The sequence below is a fragment of the Macrobrachium rosenbergii genome, chromosome 40 (assembly GCF_040412425.1).
Source record: "Macrobrachium rosenbergii isolate ZJJX-2024 chromosome 40, ASM4041242v1, whole genome shotgun sequence".
Taxonomy (NCBI): Eukaryota; Metazoa; Arthropoda; class Malacostraca; order Decapoda; family Palaemonidae; genus Macrobrachium; species Macrobrachium rosenbergii.
In genome coordinates, this window is record NC_089780.1 from 6498850 (window position 1) to 6525001 (window position 26152).

The following is a 26152-nucleotide window of genomic DNA, read 5'->3' on the forward strand; positions in this document are numbered from 1 at the left end:
TATATATATATATATATATATATATATATATATATATATATATATATATTATATATATATATATGTGTGTGTGTGTGTTTGTGACACACACACACACACACACACACACATACATATATATATATATATATATATATATATATATATATATATATATATATATATATATATATATATATACATACATACATAAAACAGCTGATGGTCGGATGAAAAAGTCTCAGAATGGGTGAATTAAGCATAATATCAGGTGAGCCCAGAAGGTAAGAGGGCATTGTGGTTATTAAAAATCATTATATATATATACACATGTGCATGTGTGTATATATATGTATATATATATTATATAGGAAATAAAAAATAAGATAAGGTGAAACACACGAAAGAGGGAGAGGAGAAAGACAGGAGAGGGAAGGAAGAGCAGAAACCAGACGAGGCAATCAGGGGAATTATCAGTATTTAGCCTGAAAGGAACGGCTAAGGACGCCCGAATCCCAAATTCCAGAATCCTAAAAGATTCCCTGACGAGTGCGGCACCTTTCCTTGCCACATGGAGATGTCATTATAAATTCAAGCACATCAACAGATGTCATTAGAAATTCAAGCACATCAACAGATGTCATTATAATTTCAAGCACATCAACAGATGTCATTATAAATTCAAGCGCATCAACAGATGTCATTAGAAATTCAAGCACATCAACAGTTGTCATCAGAAATTCAAGCACATAAACAGATATTATAAATTCAAACACATCAACAGATGTCATTAGCAATTCAAGCACATCAACAGATGTTATTATAAATTCATCAAGCGCATCAACAGATGTCATTAGAAATTCAAAAGCGCATCAACAGATGTCATTATAAATTCAAGCACATCAACAGGAAGTTAACTGTACCCAACTGCGGGCAATTCAGTTTTGTCCTAACTACAGGAAAGTCACAGCTGTCACCAGGACCGACTTATTCCCACTGCTATTCAGCAACAATTCACAGACACAGGAAATGTCTGCCTCCATTAAGTACATATGTATGCCACAATCCAAAGATTGTGTAAATGCAACTTCATGATATTTGAGATACGAAATGCCTAGGCATTTGATTCAAGATCTTGAAGAGGTAGCTGTATATCGAGCGAAAACAGTTCTTCATTGGAGGGGTAGGTAGAGCTCTCGGCTAGCACGCTGTTGGCCCAGCGTTCGACTCTCCGACCGGCCAGTGAAGAATTAGAGGAATTTATTTCTGGTGATAGAAAGTCATTTCTCGTCATAATGTGGTTCGGATTCCACAATAAGCTGTAGGTCCCGTTGCTAGGTAACCAATTGGTTCTTAGCCACGTAAAATAAATCTAATCTTCGGGCCAGCCCTCTCTAGGAGAGCTGTTAATCAGCTCCTCAGTGGTCTGGTTAAACTAAGATATACTTTTTTTTTTGACACAATAAAATTATTATAATCATTATTCAGAAGATGAAACCTGTTCATATGGAACAAGCCCACAGGAGCCATTGACTTGAAATTCAAGGGGCTTCCAAAGAATATTAAGGCGTTCACTAGGAAGAGTAAGAGGAAGTAAATGGAATTACAGATAGAAGAGATCCCACTTATCAAAAAAGAAAAAGAAAAAAATTAGTAAATAGATAAATAGATAAAAACGTATCAAAATGCAAGGAGAATAGTATTAGGGGTAGTAATGCATTGCATTTTCACTTGAACTTCTGAAGTTCCAATTGAACGACAGCCTCTGGGAGGCTGTTCCACAGTCCAACGGTGTGAGGAATGAAGGACCTCTGGGCAGATCATGTAAGGAAACTCCATATGCTCCTCCAGACATCGGCAAATGTCAGCTGAATATCCACTATACAAGACTTGAGCTCATACAACAGTGTTCCATGTCACTGTATAACCAAACATTACTCTGATTTACAGGTATATCAGGATGCTATACGAAATTCTGCGAGTGTTTTTCTATTTTAACTTTGCTATGGAGGAGAGTATTTGCGCTATGCATCTCATAAATGCATGTCAAACTACAATATACGAAATTAAATTCGTATATTGCAGTGTTAGAGTGGGATGATTTTGGGTGAATTCCAAAACAGCTCTTGGAGTCCTGGAACGGACTGATACGCAATTAAGACATCTTTGGAAGTTGACAGACTGTAAATATCTGAAACGGACTGATACGTAATTAGGATATCTTTGGAAGTTGACAGACTGTAAATATCTGAGACTGAGAAACGGAGCTGCCATAAATAAGACTTGATAATCAAAGACAAGGAGAGGAACCGAAAGAACTCGGTGCTAACTATATAATGGAAATAATTGCTCAGTGAAGTCCAACTACAGAGAAAAAAAAATCCAGAGGAAGGTGTGTTCTGTAACTATATCAGTCTCTCGGCGTCATGTTATTCTTGTTGGGCCTCTCCCAAGCTGCTCGTCTTCTTTATGCTGGCCCCAGCTTGCTTACAACTCGGCGCCGTGCATTCTAGAAAGCTAGCCGTTGTGTGGATGACTCTCGTAGGAACCAATAGGATATGATTACAAGACGTGAGAATATATATATGATATATGTATATTTTTATATATATAATACATACATATACACTCTATATATATATAAATATATATATATATATATATATATATATATATATATATATATATATATATATATATATATATATATATATATATATAGTCTGCCAGAAATTATTAAGTAATAGCATTGCGGATCATTAGCTTAAGACAGGCCATGCGATGAACTGGGATAAGTCAACGATAGTCTACACGGTCAACGACCATCGGAAAAGGAATCTGCCGGAAACTGTGTTTATTGAAGCCATGTCCACCAGGAATGTTAATCTCCACCCTGGATTATCCCTTGATCCTTTGTCCCTGTCTCTTTTTGTTTAAAGAACATGCTGCCCAGATTAACAAACTGTAACTGCCCCCATTCTGTTTTTGAATACAAATCTCTGTCAACTTCTTTTGTATTCAGTGTGACCTTGAAAATGTAGAATAAACTACGAAAGTACTTGTTCCAAGTCCCGGTTTTCACTCACCTTCTGACGTGGATTTTATAATATATATACAGTACTTATATAGTGTATAGGTATATTTATATGTATATTATATATAAAAATAGTGTATAGGGAATAGGATAGCCAGAAGACGAGATAACACAGCAGACATTATCATTTGGCGTCCACAAACACAGAGGCACAGCAGAAGTTTCAGGGATTCACATCATTTCTTGTCTAAGTTATCTAAGAAAATGATAGAAAATAAAGCGATACAGTAGGAAAACTACAACGGTTAACCTAATATAAATCTCAGTATGAAACTTAAATGGGCTCTCACGTCAAAAATGGATGTCCGCAATAATATAAAGTCAATGTACACGGTAAAACAAAGCAAATCAAAATATACAAACAAAAAACAAAACAACCGAGTATTCAAATTTACACGAAAGCGACGACTGATTAAAAGGAGATTACAAACTAGGCAGAATCTAAATATACTGATGAGCAAATAATTTACAGAGAGATATACAAACAAGAAGGAGAATAAAGTGCAGACAGTATCCTGGAGACCGTTTTGCTCGCGTGTGTGGTTCAAAGGTAAATGAGTTAGTTACGGACTGAAACTAGAAATGAATGGGGATAGGGTAGAAAATGGTTTTAAAACTGATATTGTTGGAGATAACTGACGTTAAAGGGGAAATGCACTGAATTACCGAGAGCTGTGCCCCTTTTATGAATAAGGAACAAATAATGTCTGCAATGATATGCATTTGTCCCACAGAGAAAACAAAACATTGGAAACAATTCCAGACCGGTTTCGCCAATAGTATTTCTACGACATCTTCAAGAAGGACTGATACATAGTAGCAGAAATTTAAAATATATATGCTTGAGTGGTAGCACGAACGAACATACAGCCGGTTGGAAAAAAGCTTTTCTCACCTGACAGGAGGGGAAAAAAGAGAGGAGCAGCGTCCCTTGGGCCCCTAGCTGCAATTCCTTTCATTTGTTTTCCTGTGCCTCCGTTCATATTCTCTTTCTTCCATCTTACTTCCCTCTACCCTCTCCTAACAACTGTTTCATAGTGCAAAAGGTTTTCCTCCTGTCACACCTTTCAAACCATTTTACTGTTAATTTCCGTTTCAGTGCTGAATGACCTCATAGGTCCCAGCGCTTGACCTTTGGATTAAACTCTGTATTCCGTTCTGTTCCAACTGATAGCACGTAATATACTGGAAACATTTTTGGGTCAAGTTTCATAAAATACAGCTTTTGCAAGATTATGAATATCAGCCAAGGGAATGATCAACTCGATGTATTCATATCAAAAAGAAATATGTAAGTTGTGTAGATTTTAAGGAAGATATTTTATCCTGGGCTCAGAGCGCAGGTGTTTGCACCCCCCCCCCATAGATAAAAGAGATAAATGGATGGAGTGACTGACTTATTATATAAACTCATTAGCATAATAAGTCAGTCACTCCATCCATTTATCTCTTTTATCTAGGGGTGTGGGTGGTGCTCACACCTGTGCTCTGGGCCCAGGATAAAATATCTTCGTTAAAATCTACACAACTTACCTATTTCTTTTTGATATGAATATATTGAGTTGATCATTCCCTTGGCTGATATTCATATTCTTGCAAAAGCTGTATTTTATGTAACTTGACTCAATAATGTTTCCAGTATGTTACATGCTATCAGATGGTACAGAACGGAATACAGAGTTTAATCCAAAGGCCAAGCGCTGGGACCTATGAGGTCATTCAGCACTGAAACGGAAATTAACAATAAAAAGGTTTGAAAGGTGTGACAGGAGGAAAACCTTTTGCACTATGAAACAATTGTTAGGAGAGGGTAGAGGGAAGTAAGACGGAAGAAAGAGAATATGAACGGAGGCACAGGAAAAGAAATGAAAGGAATTGCAGCTAGGGGCCCAAGGGACGCTGCAAAGAACCTAAAGCAATACCTACAGTGCACCGAGTGAGATGCACTGATGGCCCTACCCTTCCTACGGGATATCAATTGGGCAGTGGCTAAAATGATAGCAGTTGCCAATAATATACTCGAAACACTATTAAATCAAGTTTTGCAAAAGAAAACTTCTTAAGAATATGAATATCAGCCAAGGAAAGCATACACTCGATATATACACACATCAAGTGAAATATGTAAAATGTCTGGATTTCAAGGAAAGTGGTTTATCTTGGGTTTCCAGCAAAGGTGTCAGCCCTTGTGTAAACTGAAAGCTGACCACAGACATGAAGGAATTTTTTTTCACTTACTATGTGAGAATACTTTTTCAGCCTTTGTTTGTACTAGAATAGAATATAAAATTTAGGCCGAAGTGTTGGGACCTATGTGGTCATTCAGTGCTGAAAGGAAATTGAGAGTAAAAGGTTACAAAGATGAAACCAGAGGACAACCTTGCAGCTGCACTATGAGTCAATTGTTAGTGCGGGTGGAAAGTAAGATGGGAGAAAGGATATGAACAGAGGTCCAGGAAAAGGAACAAAAGGGGTTGCAGTTACAGGCCGAAGGGACGCTGCAAAGAACCTCAAGTAATGCCTACAAAAAAAGTATACCTTAGTTTAACCAGACCACTGAGCTGATTAACAGTTCTCCTAGAGAGGGCTGGCCCCAAGGATTAGACTTATTTTACTTGGCTAAGAACCAATTGGTTACCTAGCAACGGGACCTACAGCTTATTATGGAATCCGAACCACATTATACCGAGAAATGAATTTCTATCACCATAAATACATTCCTCTAATTCTTCGTTGGCCGGCCGGAGACTCGAACTCGGGACTAGCAGAGTGCTAGCCGAGAACTCTACCGACTCGTCCAACGAGGAACTAGTAATGCCTACAATGCCCCTGACTTCGTTTGTACTGTTACTCTTGCACTACATTGTAAATTTTTACTAATATGCATCAGCTGTCTTGAAGATTTCCTTCAGATGCTAAGAGCGAAAATGGTCCGGATAATTCCCGTGTTTTATTTTTCTCCCTAACACACCTACATACATACACACACATATATACATACGTGTGTGTGTGTGTGTGTGTAAATTTCTGATCCACATCCTTTCAAGTGAAGAGTCCAGGGCATTACCAATTCATCCGCACAGGACATAAAAGAAGTTGGAATCAGGATGGAGCCTAAGTCCTCCGTACCTGACGTTTTTCCCGGCCAGGTGCCTACCGCCCAGCACGACAGCGAATGTTACCCAACTTCCCGACCCACCAGTGAAATGAAATGCAAACATTTCATTTGGCTGACCCCTTCACTGTGAGATATGATGGAAATGAACACATGGGAACGTGTTTCAAAGAAGTAATTTTCCGACTCACAGCGGGACCGAACCCGGGTCACTGAATATATTTGTGGAATGGAATAGAATATAGAATTTAGGCCAAAGGCCAAACGCTGGGACCTATGAGGTCATTCGGCGCTGAAGCGTAAATTTGGGAGTAGAAAGGAAAACCTCAAAGCAGCTGCACTATGAAACAAATATTAAGAGAGGGTGGACAGCAAGATGGAAGAAAGAGAATATGATCGGACGTACAGTAAAAGGAATGAAACAACTGAGTGATCACGATTCGTTTCAGATCTCATGAGTCTTATTCAAAACGACTTTGAAAAGGGACAAATATCCTCATCTCCATCTAATTACTTTTTTTTTTTATCTCAGCTGTTAGAAGACAAGCACTTTCTCCAGACCACTTTTCCTCGAGACACGGCTGGAACAGAATGATCTCAGCTTCCAATCGCATTTCCACAAAGCAACACTAAAATGAAAGCTGAACTGCGGCCCCATTGTTCCGAAGAGCCGAGTCAGCGACGGGAAGAGTAGGTAGACCTGTCTGAACGCGACAATGCGGCCCTTTGTGCTCTGAACGCTGAACACGACCGCAGCAGGCGTCAAGTCCTGTCTAAAACGACTTTGTGGTAGCCACGGCGGTCGTCATATGCGGCATTTTGCCCTGGTCGATGGTCGGTGCTGGGTGGTTGGAGGGTTGGGGGATGCATACACACCCGTCGTTCTTAATGGACACAGCGAAGGGCTACAAACATCGGCCATTGCAAAGTTACGCGTCTGAATATAAGCCCTACTGAATGTACATTGTACCACCCTCCATCAACAATGATTAACTGATGAGTTGATAGTGTTGTGGCGTTACAAGGAGGACATATTTGATATGACTGTTGAGTTTTTGTAGTCGTCCTTGTAAACGTGTGGGACCTTGACTTTCAACATGAATCTGGTAGGTCATCTGGTTAAGACTCTCATCGTTCTCTTATTCATCACTGCTTCGTATGCCTTGTATATCTTATACGAATGTTGAAAGGCACTTAGAATGACTCTCAATTGATTACTGTGTCCCAAAAGCGTATAAAATTTTGTTTTAAGGTCCAGCCATTTTTATCATCCAGGGTTTGACTGCGCTTTCACAGTTTTTATCGTCACCTCATTAAAAATTTACCCGAACCATCATCTCGGTGCTAAGTTTTAGGAACGAAGTTCAGCAATGATGTTTTCCCATTTTCCTTCCGTAGTTAGAAAGAAGAAAGAGTTTGTCAACAGCAAAAAGGATTTTTATATCAAATACATTTTTTCCGTACGTGTTATTCCTAAGGTATTGTGAATTTTATGTCCGTAACTTATTTATGGCCTAATAAGCGAGTACAGGAACACTATGCACGCCGAGTGCTGAGACAGTCAACATTGATTCTTCTCTCGATAACTGAATACATCAGTTAAGTGTCACATGAGATCAAGATAATGTGGAATCGGTTCGAATCCGATTCTAGGTAAGTTTTTCTTTATAAAATGTATAGTACCCTTTGGGCGCAGGGCATAGTGAATCTATCATTAATGGGATATATATATATATATATATATATATATATATATATATATATATATATATATATATATATATATATATATATATATATTAAAGTGACTTCCATAGCTAACGGAACAGGATGAAAATACTCGGAGATGGAAGCTGCTCTATTTTGATCCTTTCATGTCATGGCCGGCTGTTTTTTTCCTCGGTATTACCAACACTACCACAGAATGAAAAACACGAAGAGACAGAGAGAAGGAAAACACAGCTGCGATGCAGGGGGAGAGAGAGAGAGAGAGAGAGAGAGAGAGAGAGAGAGAGAGAGAGAGAGAAACTGCGCCCAGTCAGGGAGAACGCGTACATGGAAACAACACGATGGAACCAAACTGGGTCGACTTATCGCAAATTTACTTTCGGGCGTGCATGCGTGGGTGGGTGTGGGCGCGTGAGTTTCTGCGTTGTTTCCACACTCAGCTGTGTGAGCAAAGGCTGTTCTGCAGAGAGTATAGACTAAGAAGCCGTTTAAATTTCATCTACCCAATTTTTGACATGTTATACAGGAAAACACGCCTCCCCTTTAACTGGGCATACAATTATTATAATTAAATGAACAGCCATGCGAACGCGGCATATTGAACCAAAATGAGCTGCTCCAGGAGCGAGCTACGGGAATGGCTTCTGGACATAACAGTCCCAAGTAACTGTAATGAGAACCGTTTCTCCAAAGCCCAGGTCGAGAAGGACACGAGAATTCTAAACAAATGGTCCGATCATCACGCCAATGACAATGCCACTCTGATGCTACTGTGGAACAGGCTACGGAATTCAGGCCAAAGACCAAGCGCTGGGACCTATAAGGTCATTCAGCGCTGAAAGGGAAATTGTCAGTTAAAACATCTGAAAGGGTAACAGGAGGAGAGCCTCGCAGTTGCACTGTGGAGCAATTGTTAGAGAGGGTGGAAAGTCATTTGGGGGAAAGGCAATATAAACGGAGGTACAGTGAAAGGAATGAAAGGGGGTTGCAGCTAGGGGCCCAAGGGACGCTGAAAAGACCTTAAGTAATGCCTACAGTGCACTGCATGAGGTGCACTGACGGCACTACCCGAGATATCATCAGCACCGTTCAAAAAAAAAATATATATATACGAGTATATATATATATATATATATATATATATATATATATATATATATATATATATATATATATATATATATATATATATATATTTTTTGTCACTACAAAATCCGAGATTTAAGTGGAAGAACAAGAAGAAATCCTGACTGCTATAGCAGATTCTCGTGGTCAGGTTGGTAACGTGACCTCTTTCTGATCCTCTCCACACGCGGGTTCGAGCCCTGCTACGGACGTCAGAATGTCTTCATATTATTGCCTTTAAATATCAGGGATCTATTAATATATTTATACATTTGTACACATATATTTTATCACATATATGGTGACATTTTTTATATTCACAAGTATTAAGCCACAAATTTCGCTTAATATCCAACTCACTGTACCTCGGGAATAATTTGCAAACCCACGGGGTCAAATTATTTTTCCGACACGTATGCAAATATTTGGAAGTGATCGCTCCCTGCGTACATAACATATACTAAGTTTGTTTATTTCTCTCTCTCTCTCTCTCTCTCTCTCTCTCTCTCTCTCTCTCTATATATATATATATATATATATATATATATATATATATATATATATATGTGTATATATAAATATATATATATATATATAAATATATATCTATATATATATATATATATATATATATATATATATATATATATATATATATATATATATATATATATATATAGAGAGAGAGAGAGAGAGAGAGAGAGAGAGAGAGAAAGTAACCACGTATATGAATACATTATAAACTTTGTAGAAGGAAGTCTTTCAAGCATTTGCAAGCATTTCTGATAAGTTTCATAATACATCAATGGAAGACATGAAACCCACGAAAAAGCAGCTTTAAAAGATAGGGAATATTATTAGTATTTATAAAACTGGGTAACTGATAACAACTGGTCGAACATTTTTGGTATTTCATTTCTTACAAAGCTGCATCTCTCATCTAGGAGGAAAGAGTATTCAACGACTTTGGTGAGATATTTGCAGAGCTTCAATTTCTCTTTATTTGTAAACATTCCCTCAGCTATGTTTCTCTTCTGATTATATAATGATTCTGTAATTCTAAAACGCAAAGTGACACATATACACTATCTTCCTTCAGTACCAAACCTCGGAGTTATGATTTAGTTCCAGAAACTATATCAAAAAACAAATCTGTTATCATTTAATATGATAATACACTAGAATTTGCACGTCAATTTATGATAAACTTAATATACAGATCATTTTCGTATTAAAGATAGGAAACAGCAGCAGTTGGACCACTGACCTGAGTGTGGGTGGGGGCGTGCCTCCGACGCTGCTGCAGGAGAGGTCCAGGGTCGCCCCCGACACGACTTCTCTCCCGAGATCCGTCTCCCACGAGGGAGGGCCTGGCGGCTCTGCGAGGAACAGTATTAGGTTGGAGGAGGAGTAATATAAGGTCTCTGATGATTCATCAAGCAAAAGCCATTAGGTTTTAGACATTTCTGCCTGAAAGCAAACGGGAGTTTTGATTCGAATCTCTACATCTGGAACAAGGAAGACTAGACGTCTCTGTGACAACACTGTGCGTTTGGAAGGATCAGTTCTTACCCTGATGCCCGGCAGAGATTCGGATAGGTAATGCCCTCCCAGTAAACCGTTTCAAAGGAAAAGGGTAAATACAAAAATACACACACACACACGCAATCTATATACTGTATTATATATATGTACACACACACACACATATATATATATATATATATATATATATATATATATATATATATATATATATATATATATATATATATATATATATATATATGTATATATATAATATATATATATATGTATATAAATTTGTATGTGTTTTTTTTGGGTCAACTGGTAGCGCCCTGACCTTTCATTTCAAAGACTGGGGTTTCAATCCTGTTAGATTACACTTGGCTATGGATAACCTGATGCCTGGCAGAGATTCGGACATGTAATACCCTCCGAGTAGACAGCTTCAAATAAAAATGGGTAAATGCAAAAATACAGACACACGCAATCTATATACTGTATTATATATATATATGTATATTATATATATGTGTGTGTGTATGTGTTTATCCGGGTCAATCGGTAGCGCCCTGGCCTTTCAATCCTGTTAGGCTACACTTGGCTATGAATAATACGCGAGTTTTTCGGTAGACGACGCCAAGATTACTCTATGCCTGTTTCATTTTCGGTAGAAGCCGCTGATAATGCACGACACCTAAGGCAGCTTCTGCCTGGCGGTAAACGTTCGTTGAGGCTGAATGCAAACCGTCACATATTCATCCAGGCTTACGAGACTGGTGCACGTTGCTCGGATCTTCATTTTCACTGCGCGATGGATGAATAAGAACCGACTTCGTTTTCACTCGTGAAAGTCACAACTTTAGAATTTGCTGGTTGTTAATAACTAGTCGACAAATGTAACGAGAACCTGGAAACAGCTAATTCTTGATACGGCTGTTTGTCGTTACTTGCTGCCTCTTCATGCTAGTTCCAATATCCGTACCATATCCATACACATACTCATACCTGTATCATACCCATACCCATAGCCGTTCCATGCCCATATCCATACCTATACCCATACCGATACCTATACCTGTACCATACCCATACCAATACCTATACCCATACCCATATCCTTACCATACCCATGTCTATTCCATACTCATACCCATACCCATAGCCGTTCCATACCCATACCTATACCCGTACCATACCCACACCCATACCCATATCTGTACGATACCAATACCTTTACCCATACCCATATCCTTACCATACCCGTACCTATACCCATGTCCCTTCCATACTCATACCCATATCTGTATCATACCCATACCCATAGCCGTTCCATACCCATACATGTACCATACCCATATTTGTACCATACCAATACCTATACCCATACCCACACCCATATCCTTACCATACCCCTACCTATACCCATGTCCAATTCATACTCATCATATCCATATCCATAACCATATCTGTGTCATACCCATACCCATACCGATACCCATACCAATACCTGTACCATACCCATATCCGTACCATACCAATACCCATACCCATATCCTTACCATACCCCTACCTATACCCATGTCCATTCCATAATCATACCCATATCCGTACCCATACCATACATACCATTCCCATACCCCTACCTATACCCATGTCCATTCCATACTCATACCCATACCATACCATTCCCATACCCACATCCGTATCATATCCTGTGGTTTTTACCTATAAGAAACTTCAATACATTATTAAAGGTAACAGCAGTAACGGCAAACAGCCGCATCGAGAAACAGGTGTTTGCCCAGTTGCGTCACATTTGTCGACCTGTTAAAAAATTGCAAAGTCGAAATCGTGAATTTCACGAGTGGAAATAAAGTCCAGTTTATTCATCCGTCGAGCAGTGGGAATGAAGGTCCTAGAAGGGTACACTCTTAAAATAAAGCTCTGGAATAAGCAGAAGCAGTGTCCGTAACTACCAAAATCACAGCTTTACTTCATTTAAATTGACTGCATTTATTCATAAACAGAAGCTGCAGTTGTTAACTTTGTTTTGTACATTTCCAAAAAATGTACAGTATCTAGAGATTATGATTTATTGGTAAAACTGCAAAACCCTACCGCGCCATGTTTCGTACCAACCCCTTAGGGATGAAAGCCAAAAAGTAAATATCATAAACATAAAAAGAGAACATAAATATAAACAAAAACATAAGAGAACAGGCAGCAAATATCCCAGTCGGCGACTGGCGCGAACCGGGCTGCGGTAGTCTTCTTCAGTTTTGCAATTTTACTTATATAGCAACTATTGACAGAAAGGATTTAGGTAAAAGTCAATCGGCTCATAAAGTCCAGAATGTAAACATCGCCACAATGCAAATGGCGCATGATTGCGCTGCCCGCGTTTCATGATTCGACAACATGATAATACAAGCAACATCACTGGGTCCAGTAAGTGAAGAGTTTTGTTGGAATGACCATTATTTCAAAAAGAGCTCTACTGTGAGACTTCTGCACATGGATATCTCGCTCTCGCCTTGGCGCTTCGACCTGACACTCGCGTCGTAACTGGGGAGAGAGAGAGAGAGAGAGAGAGAGAGAGAGAGAGAGAGAGAGAGAGAGAGAGAGAGAGGGGGGGGTTCATGCAAACAACTCGCATAGTAGGACTCAGGTGATATCAAATTGGGGTGTCGCGTACGAAGTGAATCGAGCACTATGAACATGGGCGGCAGGGTAAAGCCTGAGTGTGTGTGTGTGTGTGTGTGTGCATGCATGTATATATATATATATATATATATATATATATATATATATATATATATATATATATATATATATATATATATATATTTATGTATAATATACATGTATAAATGGATGTATGAGTGTGTGTGTGTGTGTGTATGTGCCACAATAACTCTGAAACGCATTGAGCAATTTCAACCAAACTTGGTATACATATGACTTACCGTCTAGAAATCAGCACTGTGGGCACCAAAGTGGGGCAGGGAAGGGCTTCCCTGAAACGGGGCTGGTGCTGACCACAGACTTAGTAAATTTACGAATTTATCATACATATGACTTACTATCTGGAAAAGAATACTGTGGGAGTAAGACATCAACAGCACCAACGGGGTTGGGGGTGAGAGAGAGAGAGAGAGAGAGAGAGAGAGAGAGAGAGAGAGAGAGAGAGAGAGAGAGAGAGAGAGAGAAGAAGGTGTTAGGAGAGAGAGAGAGAGAGAGAGGAGAGAGAGAGAGAGAGAGAGAGAGAGAGAGAGAGAGAGAGAGAGAGAGAGAGAGAGAGAGAGAGAGAGAGAGCAGAAGAGGTGTTAGGGAGAAGAGAGAGAGAGAGAGAGAGAATTCAGGAGGAGAAAGAGGGAAAAAGTGAGAGAGAGAGAGAGAGAGAGAGAGAGAGAGAGAGAGAGAGAGAGAGAGATTTATCGGTTGTCATTCAATTATGCCGGGCAGCGCCGGGTTGGTCAGCTAGTACGTATATATACGCATCTGTATGTGTATGTATATAAAAGGAAGAAAAGGAAGCGACGCATAATCACGCTTATTTCTGATCACCATTTCGAAGCTTGCCTTCATCATCAGGGTTAAAATACAAAAATTACAGCAGCCAATATCGATAAAAATGGCTTATCCTTACACAGTACCATGAAATTAGATATGATATATGAACTAAAAACATAAAGATAAACTAAAACCAACGCAAAACCTTAGAGTGTGGCTACTGAGTGACCAAGAACAGCAAGGGAACATTTCAATCTCAGAGCAGTGGGAAGAAGAAGAAGAAGAAGAAGAAGAAGAAGAAAAGAAGAAGAAGAAGAAGAAGAAGAAGAAGAAGAAGAAGACCGATCGTTAAGTGTTGGAATCAGTTTTGTCATAAGTGAAGACTCGAGGATTTAGCGAGTGGACTCTAAGATTTGAAAATCAAATTCCCTAAAGATGGAAAACCCCTTCTTACTCAAAGTACAGCCTGCTCTGTGGCTGGCACCATGTTGCGAGACAATTCGCACGTCTAGCATTCTTTTGGTGGAACATCCACAAGTCTTCGCAATTATAAACCAACAAAGAACGCATAATACATTTTTACCTATTTATTAATTTATTAGTCTATTTTTTTTTCTTTTTTAATAAGTGGGATCTCTTCTTTCTGTTTTTCCCTTTACGTCCTCTTACTTCGTCCTAATGAACATTTTAATATTCTTTGGAAGCTTGAATTTCAAGTCAATGACCCCTTCGGTGGACTTGTTCCCTGTGAAGAGGTTTCATCTTCTGAATAATAATAATAATAAGACAATAATTTGTATTACTTGTTTAGAACTTGACATCATTCGTAAAAGACAGAGAAGTGTAAAGTTTAAGTTTAGCAGGCGAAGGAACTTTCTGTTGAAACTTAGTTATTCAAGAATATTTTGATAAATTTCTCAGGGAAAAGTTTAGCACAGCAGTTTTACTGAAAACGTTATCTGAGGAACTTGACGTCACTAGGCAAAATAAAACCAATTTGAAGGTACAAGAGGCTCTACGCAAAAATGCAAAAATTCTGTTGAGTTTAAAATGATAAAGACAGTCTGTAAAATTTGAACCAAGACCAGAGAAAGCTACTGTAGTTTCGCAGATAAAGAGAGCTTCTTTTGACACCCAAAAACATTTGCCAAATCTGGACCCACAGGAAATCCCATGATGACCCTAGACATCTGCTTATAATACATATATATATACATACATATATATGAAATATAAAAACAGCGGATCGTGCTTCTCAGCTATCAACAGAAGGAACCACAGTAATACTCTTGTTTAGAAAGACGAAATGCATTATAAAGATATATACAACAGACCTTACAGCTTTCGTCCTTCCTCAAGACCACAGAAGGTTGGACGACAAATTTAAGCTCGTAAATAATTTTACAAATCCATTTCGTTTTACTAAACGATAGTATTAATGTGGTTCCTTCTGTTATGCATATATATGCATACACACATACACACTCACACACACACACACACACACACACACACACACACACACACACACACACACATATATATATATATATATATATATATATATATATATATATATATATATATATATATATATTCCTTTATAGTTCTGCTTTATTTGCATTACAACATTGCCCGTAGAACTTTTTTTAAAAACAGTGACTGGCTGTTGTTGACAGAATTTCCTTTGACATTTTTTATAACTGAACCACATTTTAATTAGTGTCATGCATTTCAAGTGACGTTTCTTGAATTTCGTCTGTACTCTGGAAACCTCCCCATAGCCCGGGGGAGGACAAACAGTCCGCCTTCAGACCTTCCCCCATTTGGATCGATTTTAAACAATTATCTCTCCACGTCCACGAATCTTCGAATTCATAGCCTATAATGTCCACGAAAAACTTTAGGACTTCTGGTCATCTGAGACCCGCCGTTTTCGACTTCGAGAAATCACTTTTAAAGGCTCTTATGTTGAAGCATGACTATGGAACTGGGATATAGAATTTAGGCCAAAGGCCAAGCGCTGGAATCTATGAGGTCATTCAGCGCTGAAAGGGTAACTGACAGTCAGTAAGAAGGTTCGAAAGGGGTAACAGGAGGAAAACCTCAAAGCAGTTGCACCATGAAATAATTGTTAGAGAGGGTGGAAAGTCAGATGGAAGAAAGAGAATATGAACGGAGGCACAGTCAAAGGAATGAAAGGGTTTGCAGCTAGGGGCCGAAGGGACGTTGCAAAGAACCTTAAGCAATGACTACAGTGCACCCCGTGAGCTGCACTGACGGCACTAGCCTTCCCCCCCTCTGAGGGACAGGTAGAGTCCTTGTTCTCTCACGACTAGGGCAGCTGAGAAATGAAATAGCCTGTAGCTTTGGTTCTAAAGGAAATATTATTAGAGCCACGCTGACAACGCTGTAGGATAAATATTTTGTAGAATCAGAAAAGAAGCCTGGTGAATTTCTAAGTGTTCTCTCAGAAGTGCTATGTAGGACTTTGACATTTATACATAATCGAGTCCGGTAGCAGTTCTAGTGAGCGTAGTAATGCACTGTAAAACAAATGACGGCGTCTAATACGAGGCCCTGAGTGGAGCGTTCGGGGAAGCGATGCTAATGTAATTATCGTGGCATCTAGGCATCTGGCTAGCGATGAACGATGCATCTTGAGACTGGGCCTGAAATTCAATAATCCCACAGAGTAACCCGACATTGGGCAAGTTTATAATAATCTGAAAATAGAGGACAAAATTGTAGTTCACGGTATTGCTTATGATTTAAGTCGTCGAAGGGTCGACGTCAATGACTTCTCAAGAATTTTACGTAAGGCCTTTGCCCCAATTAAGGGCGCCCCTTACATTACTAAAGCTGATAAGGCGAAAGGTCGGTGTGTGTGTGACCTCCTAGATAGAGTCAGTGCCGATTTCCACAAGAAACCAGAGAACTTTTTAGATCTAATTTGACTTCTAGCCTCCGTTGTATGACCCTCAGTTGCCCTGCCTGCGGGCCACGGTGACAACGAACAAAGTGGCATTTTCTAGGTCCTATTGGGAATAGAATATAGAATTTAGGCCAAAGGCCAAGCGCTGGGACCTATGAGGTCATTCACACCTAAAACGGAAACTGAGTACAGGAGGTTTGAAAGGTGTAACAGGAGGAAAACCTCAAAGCAGCTGAAGCACTATGAAACAATTGTTTGAGAGGGTAGAAAGTGAGATAAGAGGAAAGAGAATATGAACGGAGGACAAAAATGGAAGGATAATCCACCCAATCAAAACAGAATAATAATAATAATAATAATAATAATAATAATAATAATAATAATAATAATAATAATAATAATAATAATAATAATAATAATAGGGTGATACGTGCCAATAAATCAGACGTGACGTTGATTGACAAAATCGAGAAGAAAGTATCACTCATTGATGTCGCAATACCATGGGACACCAGAGTAGATGAGAAAAAAGAGAGAAAATAGATAGGTATCAAGACCTGAAAATCGAAATAAGAAGGATATGGAATATGCCAGTGGAAATTGTACCCATAATCATAGGAACACAAGGAACAATCCCAAGATCCCTGAGAAGGAATCTGGAAAAACTAGAAGAAGCCGAAGTAGCTCCAGGACTCATACAGAAGAGTGTGCTACTAGAAACAGCGCACATAGTGAGAAAAGTGATGGACTCCTAAGGAGGCAGGATGCAACCAGAACCCCCTCTCTATAAAAACCACGCAGTCCAATAGGATGACTGTGATAGAACCCCCTAAATTTAATAATAATAATAATAATAGAATTGTCATTACCAAATCTGTCTACCGTCTCAACTGTATTCCAAAACAATGGACCATTGAGTGGCGGTGGGCAGTAGAGAGTCTGACGAAAGGAAACGAGATTTGGACTAATAGAAGCAAATAAAATTCTGGGACTGGCGTCACAGGGAGTGGGCGCTGGTCACCAGCACGTTCAAGTTTGTGAAACCAATCGACAGGGAGTTGCTGTACACGTGAAAGGCAAATGAGAAATATGAATGAGAAATATGAATGAAAGAGGGGAAGGTATAAAAAGAGTAAAAATAGATATGAAACTGCAGAACAGCAAGGGTGGGTTGCCACAGACTTCTCCACTAAAAGAGAGAGAGAGAGAGAGAGAGAGAGAGAGAGAGAGAGAGAGAGAGAGAGAGAGAGAGTAAACCAACACGGCTATATAGAGCGACAAGATACAACTATTCCCAGCCTAACAATAATGCAACTGACGACCGACAGATCATAAGTTGTGAAAGTCAATTCTTTTATGAAAGGACAAAACACCAAGTGCAATAACAACCTAAGGAGAGGTTTTTGATGAACACTGGTTCATAAGGACAGCAGAAACAAGAGCAAACGCAATGAGAAGAGGCAGACTGCCAGGCTTTACCGAAACGGATCAAATTCAAAAGGCAAAAAGCTCACGAACCCGAAATCAGATTCGGTTTAGGCAAAACAAGCGAAAAGTCAGAATATATAGTTTAGGCCAACGGCCAAGTGCTGGGACCTACGAGGTCATTCAGCGCTGAAACGAAAATTGAAAGTAAGAAGGTCTGAAAGGTGTAACAGCAGGAAGACCTCGCAGTTGCAGTCTGAAACAATTGTTAGAGAGGGTGGAAAGTCAAATGGAAGAAAGTGAATATGAACGGAGCTAGAAAAAAAGGACTGAAAGGGGTTGCAGCAGCTAGGGGCCAAAGGACGCTGCAAAGAACCTTAAGTAATGCCTACAGTGCACTGCATGATGTGCACTGACGACACTAACCCCCTGTGGGAATGTAAAATGAGGGAGTCAATATCTTCGGGAATTCAAATAAACTTTCAGTCGAGGAAAGAGGAAGAAGACGAGAAAGGAAGGAAAGGAAGACTGTAACGAAAGGGCTAGGAAAGTGGAAGAAGAAGAGAAAAGAAGGAAAGGAAGACTGACACGAATGGATGAAGAAAGTGGAAGAAGACAAGAAAGGAAGGAAAGGAAGACTGACACGAAAGGACGAGGAAAGGGGAAGAAGAGAAGAAAGGAAGACTGAAACGAAAGGATAAGGAAAGTGGAAGAAGACAAGAAAGGAAGGAAAGGAAGACTGAAGCGAATGGATGACGAAAGGGGAAGAAGACGAGAAAGGAAAGAAAGGAAGACTGAAACGAAAGGATGAGGAAAGTGGAAGAAGAGAAGAGAGGAAAGAAAGGAAGACTGAAACGAAAGGATGAGGAAAGTGGAACAAGACAAGAGAGGAAAGAAAGGAAGACTGAAACGAAAGGATGAGGAAAGTGGAAGAAGACGAGAAAGGAAGGAAAGGAGGACTGAAGCGAATGGATGACGAAAGGGGAAGAAGACGAGAAAGGAAAGAAAGGAAGACTGAAACGAAAGGATGAGGAAAGTGGAAGAAGACGAGAAAGGAAGGAAAGGAAGACTGAAACGAAAGGATGAGGAAAGTGGGAGAAGACGAGAAAGGAAGGAAAGGAAGACTGAAACGAAAGGATGAGGAAAGAGGAAGAAGACGAGAAAGGAAGGAAAGGAAGACTGAAACGAAAGGATGAGGAAAGAGGAAGAAGACAAGAAAGGAAGGAAAGGAAGACTGAAACGAAAGGATGAGGAAAGAGGAAGAAGACAAGAAAGGAAGGAAAGGAAGACTGAAACGAAAGGATGAGGAAAGAGGAAGAAGACAAGAAAGGAAGGAAAGGAAGACTGAAACGAAAGGATGAGGAAAGAGGAAGAAGACAAGAAAGGAAGGAAAGGAAGACTGAAGCGAATGGATGACGAAAGGGGAAGAAGACGAGAAAGGAAAGAAAGTAAGACTGAAACGAAAGGATGAGGAAAGTGGAAGAAGAGAAGAGAGGAAAGAAAGGAAGACTGAAACGAAAGGATGAGGAAAGTGGAAGAAGACGAGAAAGGAAGGAAAGGAGGACTGAAGCGAATGGATGAGGAAAGGGGAAGACGACGAGAAAGGAAGGAAAGGAAGACCCAAACGAAAGGATGAGGAAAGAGGAAGAAGACAAGAAAGGAAGGAAAGGAAGACTGAAACGAAAGGATGAGGAAAGTGGGAGAAGACGAGAAAGGAAGGAAAGGAAGACTAAAACGAAAGGATGAGGAAAGAGGAAGAAGACAAGAAAGGAAGGAAAGGAAGACTGAAACGAAAGGATGAGGAAAGTGGAAGAAGACGAGAAAGGAAGGAAAGGAAGACTGAAACGAAAGGATGAGGAAAGAGGAAGAAGACAGGAAAGGAAGGAAAGGAAGACTGACACGAATGAATGAAGAAAGTGGAAGAAGACAAAAAAGGAAGGAAAGGAAGACTGACGCGAAAGGATGAGGAAAGGGGAAGAAGACAAGAAAGGAAGGAAAGGAAGACTGAAACGAAAGGATGAGGAAAGAGGAAGAAGACAGGAAAGGAAGGAAAGGAAGACTGAAACGAATGAATGAGGAGAAAGTGGAAGAAGACAAAAAAGGAAGGAAAAAGGAAGACTGACACGAATGGATGAGGAAAGTGGAAAAGACAAGAAAGGAAGGAAAGGAAGACTGGAAGAAGCGAAATGGATGAGAGAAAGGGGAAGAAGAAGAAAGAAAGGAAGTAAAGGAAGACTGAAACGAATGGATGAAAGAAAAGGGAGAAGACAAAGAAAGGAAGGAAAGGAAGACTGAAACGAAATGGATGAGGAAAGGGTGGACAAGAAAGGAAGAAGAAACGAGAGGAAAGGAAGACGAAAGGAAGACTGAAATGAAATGGATGGGGAAAGAGGAAGGACAAGTAAGGAAGGAACGGAAGACTGAAACGAAAGGATGAGGAACGGAGAAGAAGACAAGAAAGGAAGGAAAGGAAGAAAAAAACAAAAGGATGAGGAAAGGGGGAGAAGACGGGAAAGGAAGGAAAGGAAGACCGAAACGAACTGATGAGGAAAGAGGAAGAAGACGAGAAGGGAAGGAAAGGAAGACTGAAACGAAAGGATGAGGAAAGTGGAAGAAGAAAAGAAAGGAAGGAGAGGAAGACTGAAACGAAAGGATGAGGAAAATGGAAGAAGACAGGAAAGGAAGGAAAGGAAGACTGAAACGAAAGGATGAGGAAAGTGGAAGAAGACAAGAAAGGAAGGAAAGGAAGACTGAAACGAAAGGATGAGGAAAGTGGAAGAAGACAAGAAAGGAAGGAAAGGAAGACTAAAACGAAAGGATGAGGAAAGTGGAAGAAGACAAGAAAGGAAGGAAAGGAAGACTGAAACGAAAGGATGAGGAAAGTGGAAGAAGACAAGAAAGGAAGGAAAGTAAGACTGAAACAAAAGGATGAGGAAAGTGGAAGAAGACAAGAAAGGAAGGAAAGGAAGACTGAAACGAAAGGATGAGGAAAGTGGAAGAAGACAAGAACGGAAGGAAAGGAAGACTAAAACGAAAGGATGAGGAAAGTGGAAGAAGACAAGAAAGGAAGGAGAGGAAGACTGAAACGAAAGGATGAGGAAAGTGGAAGAAGAAAAGAACGGAAGGAACGGAAGACTAAAACGAAAGGATGAGGAAAGTGGAAGAAGACAAGAAAGGAAGGAAAGGAAGATTGAAACGAAAGGATGAGGAAAGTCGAAGACGAGAAAGGAAGGAAAGGAAGACTGAAACGAAAGGATGAGGAGAGAAGAAGAAGACAAGAAAGGAAGGAAAGGAAGACTGAAACGAAAGGATGAGGAAAGTGGAAGAAGACGATAAAGGACGGAAAGGAAGACTGAAACGAAAGGGTGAGGAAAGAGGAAGAAGACAAGAAAGGAAGGAAAGGAAGACTGAGATGAAAGGATGAGGAAAGTGGAAGAAGACAAGAAAGAAAGGAATGGAAGACTGAAACGAAAGGATGAGGAAAGTGGAAGAAGACAAGAAAGGAAGGAAAGGAAGACTGAAACGAAAGGATGAAGAAAGTGGAAGAAGACAAGAAAGGAAGGAAAGGAAGACCGAAGCGAATGGATGAGGAAAGAGGGAGAAGACGAGAAAGGAAGGAAAGGAAGACTGAAACGAAAGGATGAGGAAAGGGGAAGAAGACGAGAAAGGAAGGAAAGGAAGACTGAGACGAAAGGATGGGGGATAGGGGAAGAAGGGAAGAAGACAAGAAAGGAAGGAAAGGAAGAGGAAGGAAAGGAGATGGATGACGATGGGGGAAAAGGGAAGAAGACAAGAAAGGGAGGAAAGGAAGACTGAAACGAAAGGATGAGGAAAGAGGGAGAAGACAAGAAAGGAAGGAAAGGAAGACCGAAACGAATGGATGAGGAAAGGGGAAGAAGACGAGAAAGGAAGGAAAGGAAGACTGAGACGAAAGGATGGGGGAAAGGGGAAGAAGACAAGAAAGGAAGGAAAGGAAGACTGAAGCGAATGGATGAGTAAAGGGGAAGAAGACGAGAAAGGAAGGAAAGGAAGACCGAAACGAAAGGATGAGGAAAGAGGAAGAAGACAAGAAAGGAAGGAAAGGAAGACTGAAACGAAAGGATGGGGAAAGGGGAAGAAGACAGGAAAGGAAGACTGAAGCGAATGGATGAGTAAAGGGGAAGAAGACGAGAAAGGAAGGAAAGGAAGACTGAAACGAAAGGATGAGGAAAGAGGAAGAAGACAAGAAAGGAAGGAAAGGAAGACTGAGACGAAAGGATGGGGGAAAGGGGAAGAAGACAAGAAAGGAAGGAAAGGAAGACTGAAGCGAATGGATGAGTAAAGGGGAAGAAGATGGATGAAAAGGAAGGAAAGGAAGACTGAAACGAAAGAATGAGGAAAGTGGAAGAAGACAAGAAAGGAAGGAAAGGAAGACTGAAACGAAAGGATGAGGAAAGTGGAAGAAGACAAGAAAGGAAGGAAAGGAAGACTAAAACGAAAGGATGAGGAAAGTGGAAGAAGACAAAAAAGGAAGGAAAGGAAGACTGAAACTAAAGGATGAGGCAAGTGGAAGAAGACAAGAAAGGAAGGAAAGGAAGACTGAAACGAAAGGATGAGGAAAGTGGAAGAAGACATGAAAGGAAGGAAAGGAAGACTGAAACGAAAGGATGAAGAAAGTGGAAGAAGACAAAAAGGAAGGAAAAGGAACACTGAAACTAATGGATGAGGAAAAGTGGAAGAAGACAAGAAAGGAAGGAAAGGAAGACTGAAACGAAAGGATGAGGAAAGTGGAAGAAGACAAGAAAGGAAGGAAAGGAAGACTGAAACGAAAGGATGAAGAAAGTGGAAGAAGACAAGAAAGGAAGGAAAGGAAGACTGAAGCGAATGGATGACGAAAGGGGAAGAAGACGAGAAAGGGAGGAAAGGAAGACTGAAACGAAAGGATGAGGAAAGAGGGAGAAGACAAGAAAGGAAGGAAAGGAAGACCGAAACGAATGGATGAGGAAAGGGGAAGAAGACGAGAAAGGAAGGAAAGGAAGACTGAGACGAAAGGATGGGGGAAAGGGGAAGAAGACAAGAAAGGAAGGAAAGGAAGACTGAAGCGAATGGATGAGTAAAGGGGAAGAAGACGAGAAAGGAAGGAAAGGAAGACCGAAACGAAAGGATGAGGAAAGAGGAAGAAGACAAGAAAGGAAGGAAAGGAAGACTGAAACGAAAGGATGAGGAAAGTGGAAGAAGACAAGAACGGAAGGAAAGGAAGACTAAAACGAAAGGATGAGGAAAGTGGAAGAAGACAAAAAAGGAAGGAAAGGAAGACTGAAACTAAAGGATGAGGCAAGTGGAAGAAGACAAGAAACGAAGGAAAGGAAGACTGAAACGAAAGGATGAGGAAAGTGGAAGAAGACATGAAAGGCAGGAAAGGAAGACTAAAACGAAAGGATGGGGAAAGCGTAAGAAGACGAGAAAGGAAGGAAATGAAGACTGAAACGAAAGGATGAGGAAAGAGGGAGAAGACAAGAAAGGAAGGAACGGAAGACTGAAACGAAAGGATGAGGAAAGGGGAAGAAGACAAGAAAGGAAAGAAAGGAAGACTAAAACGAGAGGATGAGGAAAGGGGGAGAAGACAAGAAAGGAAGGAAAGGAAGACTGAAACGAATGGTTAAGTAAAGGGGAAGAAGACGAGAAAGAAAGGAACGGAAGACTAAAACGAAAGGATGAGGAAAGGGGAAGAAATGAAAGGAAGTTAACGAAGACAAACGAAAGATGTGAAGAGATTTTTGTTGCACCCTACTAACGAGATCTGCAGCGCTGAAGGTAAATAACGAATTCCATATAACGAAATAACTTATGCATATGATAAATATGGGAAAGAAGGAAATAACAAATACACAAATAGAGGGTAACACCCGGGGAGGGGAGGTAGGAGGACACCCCAATGAATATTTTAATATAGTTTAACTCATAAATAAGTACTTTAATGGAGACAAACAAACAGAGGAGAGGAAATTTGTGAAGAGGGAATGAAGCCATATTTCTCGACGAGAGAGAGAGAGAGAGAGAGAGAGAGAGAGAGAGAGAGAGAGAGAGAGAGAGAGAGAGAGAGAGAGAGAGAGAGAGAAAGAGTAGGAAAATTATGAAGAGCGAATGAAACCAAATTTCTAGATGAGAGAGAGAGAACTTATGCGTGACAATTCAAACGGATTCTCTTGAAACAAATATATAAAGTAAGACTTATGCGAAGGAGTAATTGGATAAGCGGGGGACAAACAATTACGACATTCTAGAATACTAAACGCGACGAAATTCGACTCTTGATGAAAATAATTCATTTCTTCCACAGCTGAGTGCCAAGTGAGAGAGAGAGAGAGAGAGAGAGAGAGAGAGAGAGAGAGAGAGAGAGAGAGAGGACGGAAAGAAAATGACTGCAATTTTCCCAGGTAAAAATTTCATCATGAATTAGATTATGCCTTCTGCTCTCTCTCTCTCTCTCTCTTGTCCCTGACTCCTCTGGGATATCATTCTCTTGCCTTCGTCAGGAGACATACCGGTCCTTTCATTTACATGGTCGCTTGCAAGATATGTATATTCTTCTTCTCTTTCTTTTTAATAAGGAATTAGCAGATGTTCGCTATCGCACGCACTTACTAGTTCCCTTATCCGTACCATACCCATATCTGTACCATACCCATACCCGTACCAATACCCATACCCATATCCTTACCATACCATACCCATATCTGTACCATACCCATGCCCATACCAATACCCTTAACTATATCTGTACCCATACCCATATCCATTCCATACTTATACCCATACCATACCATTCCCATACCCATATGCATACCACATCCACACCCATATCCATTCCATACCCATACCATACCATTCCCATATGCATATCATATCCACACCCATATGCATACCATAGCCATACCCATATGCAGACCATACCCATACCCATATCCATACCAGACCCATACCCATACCCACAGCTAAATTAACCCTACTAATTATAATCAGCAATAGTCTACGGGCAGCACCAAACCCCGTTTATCTTCACAAACAACTGACCATATCTTGGTGTAGGTGCAGGAGCAGCTGTTGATGGGTATTGAATCAATGCTGATGCCATTGGCATCTCCGGACCATCACCACTAACACCTGCTGTTGTTCTAGAATTACCCGCTGAGTCCATTTCGAAACGAAAGTAACAAAGCTCAGCCAAAAATCCTTTATTATATGCCGTTAGGTCACTTAATGTTGAAAATTTCTGGGCAGTTATTAAAATATTATTCTTGAAAGGCGTCTTCACAACTCTAGGATCCTTTGAAGCAGTCTTCAGCTCCTGAAGCGTTCCTGGAGAAATCCCCATTGGGTTATAACGTCTTCTTAAATTCTTAAAGGCTCCAGGATCCTTTGAAGCAGTCTTCAGCTCCTGAGGCATTCTTGAAGAAATCCTCATTGGGTTATAACGTCTTCTTCAATTCTTAAAGGCTCCAGGATCCTGTGAAGCCGTCTTCAGCTCCTGAAGCATTCTTGGAGAAATCCCCATTGGGTTATATAATCCTCTGAAATTCTTAAAGACTCCAGGATCCTTTGAAGCAGTCTTCAGCTCCTGGAGCATTCTTGGAGAAATCCCCACTGGGTTATAACGTCTTCTTAAATTCTTAAAGACTCCAGGATCCTGTGAAGCCGTCTTCAGGTCCTAAAAGGATTCCTGTCGGATCCA

General features: G+C 40.2%; 1 protein-coding gene across 1 annotated transcript in view; it reads right to left on the minus strand.

Moving 5' to 3' along the window:
• Positions 1-26152, minus strand: part of LOC136826074 (nephrin-like) — a 113904-nt gene that overhangs the window by 81986 nt on the left and 5766 nt on the right. The window contains exon 4 of the mRNA XM_067082989.1: positions 10309-10420. Within this exon, the coding sequence (XP_066939090.1) occupies positions 10309-10420 (112 nt within the window). The remainder of the gene's footprint in view (positions 1-10308; positions 10421-26152) is intronic.